Source organism: Phoxinus phoxinus (genome assembly GCF_949152265.1).
Source record: "Phoxinus phoxinus genome assembly, chromosome: 7".
In the NCBI taxonomy this organism is placed as follows: domain Eukaryota; kingdom Metazoa; phylum Chordata; class Actinopteri; order Cypriniformes; family Leuciscidae; genus Phoxinus; species Phoxinus phoxinus.
The window spans coordinates 34,897,219-34,907,671 of NC_136882.1; the positions used below are offsets into that span (position 1 = coordinate 34,897,219).

At 38.7% G+C, this 10,453-nt stretch overlaps 1 protein-coding gene across 1 annotated transcript; it reads right to left on the bottom strand.

Moving 5' to 3' along the window:
• Positions 1–1,101: 1,101 nt before the first annotated feature.
• Positions 1,102–10,362, bottom strand: LOC307001835 (lactase/phlorizin hydrolase-like; the record flags this gene model as incomplete). The annotated part of the gene is made up of 16 exons (XM_079618823.1): positions 1,102–1,600; positions 1,689–1,912; positions 2,498–2,629; positions 2,724–2,830; positions 2,916–3,118; positions 3,233–3,431; positions 3,534–3,824; positions 3,914–4,182; positions 4,784–6,319; positions 6,971–7,616; positions 7,700–8,390; positions 8,473–8,557; positions 8,641–8,740; positions 8,931–9,014; positions 9,111–9,181; positions 9,771–10,362. The coding sequence occupies 16 exons, from the start codon at positions 10,360–10,362 to the stop codon at positions 1,224–1,226; spliced, it is 5,607 nt and encodes a 1,868-aa protein (XP_079474949.1). The 3' UTR covers positions 1,102–1,223.
• Positions 10,363–10,453: the final 91 nt, after the last annotated feature.

The window sequence follows — 10,453 nt, forward strand, 5'->3', positions numbered from 1 at the left end:
GATTATATGTGTTATCTTGGTGTGTGTGTGTGTATGTGTGTGTGTGTGTGTGTGTGTGTTTGCAAGGCTTTCATAAAACTCCCCACAGGGGTCACTTAAAGTATGCATATCAAAAGTAATCAGGGTAATAATTGAAAACACATTATTGTTGTTGAGATAAAGAGCAAGTGTGTGAGTTTACTTTAAGTTATTGCACTACAGATATTTACTATCTATATATACTGTGGCAGTATTTTGTTCTGGCAGCCATGCAGTTAAACAAATTTACCCTCTGTAATGTTTGAGATTTTGTGCATCTCTGTGCATGTGCTTATCAGACTTCAGGATCATTTATGGTCTGTAATGTATTTTCCTCTGATAGCAGCAGTAAATGCTCAATGGCATCAGTGCATTGTTGTTTACACTGTGATATGTATAAAAAAGAGAGATATACTTATACAACAACTGAATTAGTTTATTCCTTTGACTTCTGTTGTAAAGTCAGCATGTGCAGTGACAACTTTTTAATGCAATCCAATCAAGGCATTTAAAAAGACTGACATATTAAACTAAATTACATATACAACGAACAATGACAAAATTAGCTCATGCAATTGATAAATGAAAACCATATGTAATAATATACGGAATCTAACATTATATCATAATGTTTCAAAATACAGCGTCACTTGTGATCATTTGTGATATATTCCCTGTAAAGTAAAGGATATAAGTTGACTCAGATTTGCAGTTTGCATTAAATACTCAGTACATTGCAACTGAGGCAGATAAAGTTAAGAAACTGATGCAGATACTGATATTTATTTTTCATATTAAACGTCAAATGAATGACATTTAACATTGACAGTTTTTTATAGGAAGATTCAGCCCTACTGTGAAGGTAACATTATTATGCAAACAATAATTTCTTGTTTTATTCAGGTTTATGAATGACATAATTTTTTATATAATTATCTTTACACAAAATGTAAATTTAACCAAAAAAAAAAAAAAAAAAAAAAAAATATATAAATATATATATATATATATATATATATATATATTGAGATGATTGGTATAGCATATATTATGTTCAGAACTTATCTTTTTTTACAAGGTCAATGTGTTCCTCTACTGGACGTTTTTGTTTCTTGGATGCCTTGACAAGTCCGAAAACCAAGAGGACAACAGCGACTGCAGCAATAACAGTGAGACTGAAGAGGACATTGAGAGCCAGTTCAGCATCAGGACCTGACACTTCCAAACCCAAGAAACTGACTGACAGTTCCCCACCAGGAGGAATAGTCTCTGTAAACCAGAAAAGATTCGGTTAATAGATAAACAGAGAGACAGACAGACAGATGGAACGTACCCGGGACCTCACCTTCGGGTTCATGGACCTGACATTCATGGGGACTTTCTCCTGGACTTATGAAGCCATTGCAGTTGATTATTGTAGCATAGTTCCAGACAGATTTCTTAGGAATACGTGGTAAAGTGGGATCTGATCGATTTATATAGAAAAAGCCAAATCTATCATCAAAACCCGTCGCCCATTCCAGATTGTCCATCAGTGTCCAAGCAGAGTAGCCACGGATGTCCACAGCATCCAGCAAATACGCTAAAGAATGAAATGAAAAACAATAATATTAAAAATGCATGGAAAAGCGCCACAGAAATCTCTTGTTTAATACTGTGTACATCTCTACCTTTCAGGGCCTGATTGATATAGTTATCATAATAGTGGATACGGTGGACGTCGTTCAGATTCACTGGCCCTCGTTCTGATACGCCATTTTCTGTAATGTAAATGGTCGGGTTTCCATATTCCTCCTTAATGAAATTCAGAATTTTTCGAAATCCCACAGGAGTTACTTTCAACCAGAAGGATCCAGAATCCAGCCATGTACGATCCGTTACAGTTCCTGCACCCCTGGAATAGATGGCAAAATATGTAACTATATTAGTATATTGGATATATAAGTATGTCCAACTTTATTTGCATACAGTGTACTCACGTTAGACGATATATATTATATAGCAGTGGATCTCAGCCTTTTTTACTTCAAAGACCCCCACCCCCGCTCACAATGTCTACCCGATTAAATATTTTAAAGCTTGGGATAACAAGACAGATTATAAAAATAACCATATAATAAGAAGTACAAGTATTACCTTTAGATTATTTTCATGCTTGTTTTAGCTTATTTTAAAACATTTTTTAGTCATCTTGAGGCTCCGTTGGAAGCTTGTTGAGGCCCCCTAGTGGGCCCCGGTCCCCTCGTTGAGAACCACTGCTATATATAGGAAATCTCAATATATAATCTCAACAGTGTGATTGCTTGTATCATTACAAAATGTAAACTATATTATCGCCCAGCTCTACTTTGCTAAATGTGACTATGAGGCATGAATATATTATAACATCATGATTTTCTGTAAAGCTGCTTTGATTGATTGTTTTAAACAAATTGGGCCTGAAAGAGTTGAACAATGTGGATTCAAACTAAAAGGTTACCTGTCTGCATCATAGTGCTGGAGGTTTTTGTAGTCCATGTTATACGCTAAGACAGTGGTGTAGTGGTTGAATCCAAAATAATCATGAGTTCCCTTAATCCTCGCTACTTCCGCAGGGGTAAATTCTGGAAGCCTGTTCGATGTGAAATGCAAATGTAAAAGCATTTCTAAACGCATAATCTTTTGAATGCAAAGCTTCAAATTACTCACAAACGAGTCAGTCTTACCTCGACTGAGGTTGGCCAGCTGCTAAACTTCTCTCTCGAATTATGTCTTTCATTAAATCACTGTAATCTCCATTGAACACCGGATGAGCAAACCAACCAATCTGGAACTGTTTTCGAGAAGAGAAGTGCTTATTGTTTATTTAATGCACATGGCTACAGACATGTTTATGTGGTCGAACTACAAATCTGTACCTGAACTACACGCACGGCAGCATCCACATCTTCCTGTTTGTATGGGTTTCTTGGTTCAGCCCAGTCAGAGTTAATGGTGATGCCAACAATGCCACCATGTTTTGCACGATACTTGTCATTATACAGATGCCAGGCCTCAGCATGAGCCTTGATGAGGTTGTGCGCCACAATATATGGTGCAGTGCCCGGTCTGAAACTTATACCTGAACATAAATAGATCATCAAGAACCTTATGTTGCATTATTAACTGTTAACACTGAAACTGATAAGTCATATAGTACAAAGAGTAAAAGTATAGTTCTTAAAGCGAACGATACCTGGTGCTGCACTTCCATAGCCATGGCCGACCATTGCAACATTGTAGGGTTCATTTATAGTGATCCAGAACTTTACTTTGTCCCCCAGACTGTTAAATACAACATCAGCATAGTCTCTAAACCTGTCGACAATAGTGTCATTCTCCCAGCCACCAACATCCTGGAGTGCTTGTGGGAGATCCCAGTGGTACAAAGTCACCTGTCAGATGACAAAATGATTAAAAGACAGTCAGAAACGTGTTAAATTATTTTAGGTTACAAAGGCAAATTTTTGCATGCAAATTATTTCAAAATAGTCTACCTGTGGCTTGATATTGGCTGCCAATAGAGCATCTACTAGTCTATGATAGTAGTTAAGTCCAGCTTCATTAATTCTCCTGTTTGTTCCATCCGGCATAATTCTGGGCCATGAAATAGAAAACCGGTAGTGGTTGACCCTCAGTGTTTTGAGATTATTGATATCCTCAGCGATCTTGTTGTAGCTGTCACAGGCAATGTCACCATTTTCATCCAGCGATATCTTTAAAGCAGTGTGTGTAAATGTGTCCCAAATGCTGAGACCCTTTCCATCTGCTCTCCAGGCACCCTCTATCTGTGGTGTTAGAGCATAACATGAAACAAAAATGTCTTCATTTGATAAAATATGCTAAAAAAAAAAGAAAAGTATTTGTTTAAATGTACCTGATATGCAGCTGTTGCTGTGCTCCATATAAATCCCTCTGGGAAATGTCCATATAACATTTCTTCCTCCACTGGCAGTGGAAAGCCATTATTTCTCATTATATCAAAGTAGAGGTGAGCTGAGCGTTTTGGAGTTCTCGGCCGATTTGAAAGTTTAAAGTTCACATGGTGAAGTCCATAGCCAACAGTGTAGCCATTCAGCCACTCAAAGGAGTCCATTAGAGAGCTGGCAATGTAACCCTTAATACGTACTCCATCCAAGTTGTGCGCTAAAAAGTGAATGCATGTAAATGTGTGTCAAATTAACAATTTAACACTATTACAAACATTAAGCCCCACTCATTATTCAAATTGTACATTTTGTGTATTTATGAGCGCAGAAAATGTTTATGCAAAATTCCCACGGGATTAACAGGTGCAAACGCACATAACTTTGTTTTTACCCTCGTTCGTTAATATGTTGCTGAATCTGGATTATTCTAAATGAGGGAGTGTTCACACACATCTTTTTTTGCATAAAATATACCCAGGTAAGGGCTTTTCATGCGACCTCGTCTTAGAACAAGCATGATGTTTGCACAAAGTAAGTCACTCTATACAGCCTGCATTTTGTAATATCAATCTTATTTGTTGTCAGAAATAATTCACACTTTTGTACAGTTATTCTATTATATAGAAGTATTATTTATACTTCTAATAACTAAAATATAAATAGAATATAAAATATTCTTATATCATTAAAAAAAATTCCCATATGTATTTGGTTCAAAATTTAGAATACATTTAGAAAGATTTGTAAGGAGATTACTGTAGATGCAAAAAAATACATATGCATGCACTGTTAGAGAAAGAGAACCATTGTTAGCATACCTTTAAGAGCCTCATCAACATAGGTCTTCAGGAAGAATATTCGATCAGTATCATCAACCGTTATGGCAGTGCCTGTAGCCACACCATTTTCCGTTACATAAATCTCAGGGTCTCCATACTCTTCCTTTAACCAGTTAAGAAGTCTCCTGAGTCCCCAAGCAACAGCTGTATTTTCAGAGCCATCTGCATTGTCCTTCTCAACATCCTGATCAGTCTCATAAGACACAATATTAAGTCTGCTGGTCACATGGCGCACAACTTTGGTTGTGTATGTGTTAATGCAGAATACATCAGCTGTTCCTTGGATAAAGGCTTTGTCTTCGTCAGTGAAAGAAGGCAAGCGGGATCCTGTTAAGCCTTGAAGTTCACTCTTGTTGCCGACCTGCCACTTCATGGCGTCAGGGTAGTCACCATTTTTATATATAGGATGTGCAAACCAGCCTAGTTGGAACTGAAGGGCTCGATCAGCTGCCACCACCTCTCGAGGAATGTTGACATCTTGGGGTTCTGCCCATTCAGCATTTAGACTAATTGATACCAGACCTCCTTGAGATGCCCTGTATTTCTCATCATAGGTATGATACGCTTGTGCATGAGCTTTTAGGAGGTTGTGTGCAACCCTGTATGGAGCATCTCCGGGTTGTCTCACGTTAGGTGGAATCTGACCAAGTCCATATCCCGACCATGCAATTGTCTGGGGTTCATTAAATGTGATCCAAAACTTCACCCTGTTTCCAAATGTTGCATAACAGAAGTCACAATATTCATTGAATATGTTAATCAATTCGGGGTTGTCCCAACCGTTGATGTCCTGTAAAGCTTGTGGCAGGTCCCAATGGTAGAGAGTCACCATGGGTGTGATATTGTTTGCTATTAGGCGGTCTATGAGCCTGTTGTAGTAGTCCACCCCCTTCTGGTTAAGCGAGGATTTATAACCACTGGGAAAAATTCGAGACCATGACAAGGAGAATCTATATGTCTTCACTTTTAGGGCTCTCAACATGTGTATATCCACATCTATTTTATTGTAGCTGTCACATGCAACATTACCATCGTCATTGTTTGGGATATTACCAGTTTGAGTAAAATTATCCCAAACACTTGGTCCTTTTCCATCTGCATTCCAGCCACCCTCAACCTGGTATGCTGAAGACGAGACACCCCAATGGAATCCTTCTGGAAATGTTCCATAGTGATAAAGCTGTCTCTCAAACTTGGTCTGAGGGGAGAACTTTCCCCAAACGACCTTGGATTTTGAAGGAACTTCAGATGGCGGTTGACTAGGGAGTCTTGTTCTCTCAATTTTATTTCCATAGATTTGCATCTTAGGGCTTGTTGCAGTCTCAGCAAACCCGTTACTCTCAATCACCTTTGAATAGTAATATGCTGATTCTTTTGGGGTTCTTGGCCTGTCAGGATCATCAAAGTTCACATAGTGCAATCCAAATCGTTGACTGTAGCCTTGAGGACCCTCAAAACCATCCAGAAGAGACTGGACTGTAAACCTCTGGACGACAACATCATCCAAATGCACAGCTGTTAAGGCAGAAAGAAGTAGTTAATGGACTTTAGATAGGGATCTTGTAATATTGTATATATTCCAATGTTAAGGTTTGGCAATGGTTTTGTTAAATTTGTAGAGGATTGGTTTAAGGTCAGTCTGTGTCAAATCCAAAAAGGCTATAAACAAATCCCCCCATGTTTGTTCATAGCTTGCTGCTTTGTCGTTGGTAAAATTATTGCAGATTCTAACATTTCCATATATTTTCAGCCCCCTGAATAATTCATTATTTCCAGATCAAAATCTTCCTATTTGGAAACCTTTTTAGTGTATTGTATTTCAAGAATTATTCATTGATTCAATTTCTAGATGTGGGTGGCATTGGGGCAATAATTAGATCCATAAAAAGACCAAGGAAATGCTCTAAGCAGAAAAGTTCAAATGTGTAAATCCCTATTATGATGGTACAATTTTTTCTCATTTTTGAGAGACTCAATCTATACATGGATTCCATTATAGGGATTTTTTTTGGCCTGGAAATAACTAATGCTAAATAATAAATACCTAACAAATATAAAAATGTTAATATCTGCAATAAATATTTTACAGACCTTGGTTTTAGGCCATGCAATAACCTCTGATTTCACTTTGTTTTAAACACTGACCACTTCTCTTAAAATACCTACCTTTCATTGCTTCATTAATGTAAGCTTTGAGATACTCGACACGCTGAGTGTCATTGAGCACATCACCATTGTAATCAGTTGGCATTCCATTTCCTGTGATGTAGATGGGCACCTTTGTTATGGATGTGTACTCTAAAAAGATGTAGTTCAATAACCGCCGAAGCCCCCACGGAACTGACTGGATCTGGTCAGAAGCTGTGGAGGGCCATGTGGGGTCAATGTGAGCCTGAAAGTCCCCAACATGATTTGGTCCAGCCTCACAGCTATTCAAGCTCTCACTAATCAGTCGGGAAGTGTGGTGGTTAAGCCCGAAGAAATCAGCTGTGCCTCGGATTCTTTGTTTCTCAGCCTCAGTGAAGACAGGGAGTCTTGCCAGCTCTTTACCACAGACATCTTTCTTTTTCTCAATTTGTTCCTTTAGCACGGCTGGATAGTCTCCATCTACAAATATGGGATGAGCAAACCAGCCCAGCATGAAGTTCAGATAACGCTCAGCTGCTGCTATATCCTGATCACTTGAGGGATTCAACGGCTCTGCCCAATCAGAGTGAAGAGCAATGCCCACTTTTCCACCATGCAGTTTCCTGTATTTATCATTATAAATATGCCAGGCTTCAGCATGAGATTTCAGAATGTTATGCGTCACCTGTGAAAACAAGCAAAGCATTGTCAATATACACTTTCTAAAACCATGAAATAGATGGTTCTCTCTCAGATTGACAGACACACCTTGTAAGAGGCTATTATTGGGTCACTCATACTTGGGGGATGTTCCCCTGTTCCATACCCCAGGTTGCTCACTACCCAGGGGCTGCCGAATGTGATCCATGTTTTGACTCTGTCTCCATAACGAGAGAAGCAAAAGTCCGAAAATTCTTTGAAAGCTTCCACAATAGAGTCATTAATCCAGCCTCCTGAGTCCTGCAGAGCTTGGGGAAGGTCCCAATGATGCAGGGTAACAGTGGGCTCGATGCCTGATTGTAGAAGGGTGTTAATCATCTTGTCATAATAAGTAGCCCCCTTTTCAACCAAACTTTCTCTGCGTCCAGTGGGGAAAATGCGAGCCCAGGAAATTGAGAATTGATAATTAGGTGCCATCATGCCCCTAAGCAGATACACATCATAGTCCACCTTGTGATAACTATCACAGGCCAAATCAGTGGTCTGGTTGTCAAAGACGTGACCCTTTTGGCTAAAACGGTCCCATATGGTCTCACCCTTTCCGTGTTCAGCCCATCCACCCTCCACTTTGAAACTCTCACTGGAGACGGACCATTCAAAATCAACCTGGAATGAGCCATTCAGGAACTGATCGCGCTCAGCTTCGCTTTGACTTCTGAATTTCTCCCAGACCTTCTGGTATGAGAATGCAGAAGCTGATTTCTGATGGACAACAGTTTCAGTATTTTCCTCCTGCAAACTGGATGAGAACATTCTTATTTTCACTTAAAAAATAGTCATTATATACTGCATATAAGTACCCTTTTTGGTCTTAGCTTTACCTTTTGAGTGTTTCTTCCTGATCTAGCTTCTCAAAAAGCTGTGTTATGTCACAGCCTATGATGTGAAGATCTTTGTTCTGTAAAACTGACATCAATAAATAATACTAGGTTACTACATGATATTTTAGAATTTGGACACATAACTTAAAGAAATAAGCTAACATTTACCTCCAAGAATTGTAGTAAGTGGCTGGAAATTATTTTCATTTCCATCACAGTCCTTGACAGTCAACTGATACATAAGAATGGACTTTTGACCACTGCCAATCTGAAACAAGAGTGTCAGTGTCATTTTGGTGACCTGGAACGTTTTCTGTCACGTCAGACAATTTAAGTGGTATTTGAATATTAAAAACAAGTTGAGTTATGAAGTCTAATGGAATCTGATGGCTTTTTACTGGGCTGATCTATTGCGAAGTTGATTATATAATCCTTCAAGAGCCATATAGATCACATACCTGTAACTTCCTCAATTCCTCGGTAAGAGCTGTCTGCAATTTGCAGTTGTACTGCACGTGTACAGTGAGGAAATCCACATATGCCTGATGGTGAGATAAGAGAAGCACATGATAAAGTACATAATATTAACTATTACATGTAACTATATATATATATGACATTCTGCCTTGAACTTTTACCATGATTTTTGACCCCGCTTGAGAAATCAAGTTAACATCATTGGCTCTGATCCCAAGAGACAAATTAAGTGCTAAAAAAACAAAACAAAAACATGACTATGAGTGACCATCATTGCACTGTTATAAAGACCTATGTAATATGGAGACAGATGTTAGTTGTTACACTTTTATTCCAGTGAATATGATTAAAATAATATAAAGTATATTTTGAAAGTCTTGCCTACAAAAAGCTTTTGAACATTTCCAAAACATTTCCATTGACCATGCACATGCTGCAGGGTAAGTTGTCACAATGAACCATAAAATGAGCTATTTAGTGTTTTTTTTCAGCTACATTTGAACTATAAAAATTTTTTGCACGTGCTATGTATGCATGCTATGCTAATTTTGTTTGCACCATACAAAAATAACAAACCATTATATTGTTTTACAGAAATCTTAAGTAATTGAATTTGTATAAAACTACATTCAAGATGCATGTGACAACCTGATTGGGGACTTGAGGGGGAAAAAAATGCCCTACGAAACTTTTCAAGCTTTCATAATAGTGTGGTTTTATTGAGTTCTGTAAATTGGACTTTGAAATCAAAACCTACTGAGACAACTAACCCTGTTCTGTTTTGTGTACATATTAAACAAATGGATAAACTCAAGTCTTACCTTCGGACATTTGATGATAGACATTGTAAACGTTTGCATGGGACTGGAGAGCATTTTGAAGTTGCTCTTCATTATGTAGCTCATGCAGGTGACTGAACGTGACAAATGTGTCCACAAGATCCCTAAATGTATTGAACACAAATCCTGCATACTGCTCAAACATCTGCACCAGTAATGGATTCTCCCAGCCTCCATATCTGCCTCTGAAGACTTCTGGTACAGCAGAGTGGTGGAGAACCAGCAGAGGTTTGATGCCCAATTCAGTCAGCTGCTGCACAAGTGTCTTGTAGCATGTCACGGTGTCCTCGTGTGGCTGGTTGGAGTCTCCTGTGGGAAGGATGTGTGACCAGGAAAGGGGAACTTTAAAGTGGGTCACCCCTCTGCTCTGAAGATACAGAAAGTAGTCTATGGATTGTTGTGGAAGTGGACCTCCGCAGATAAACGTATCGTCTTCACCTGAAGACCCTAAAGGTAAAGTCTGGCCAGGGATCAGAGGGCCTGCAAGCAACATGAACTCCTGTTGCTCCGCATTGCTGCAGCTCCAAAAAACAGCCAACCAACCTAGAGAAAGACATCCTACCAGGACCTTCATCGTGACAGTGTTACAAGTGGAGAAGAGTTCTTTATAACCACCTCTGCTAATCTAATAGTGAGGCATTCAGTGTTACAATCACGCAACTCAA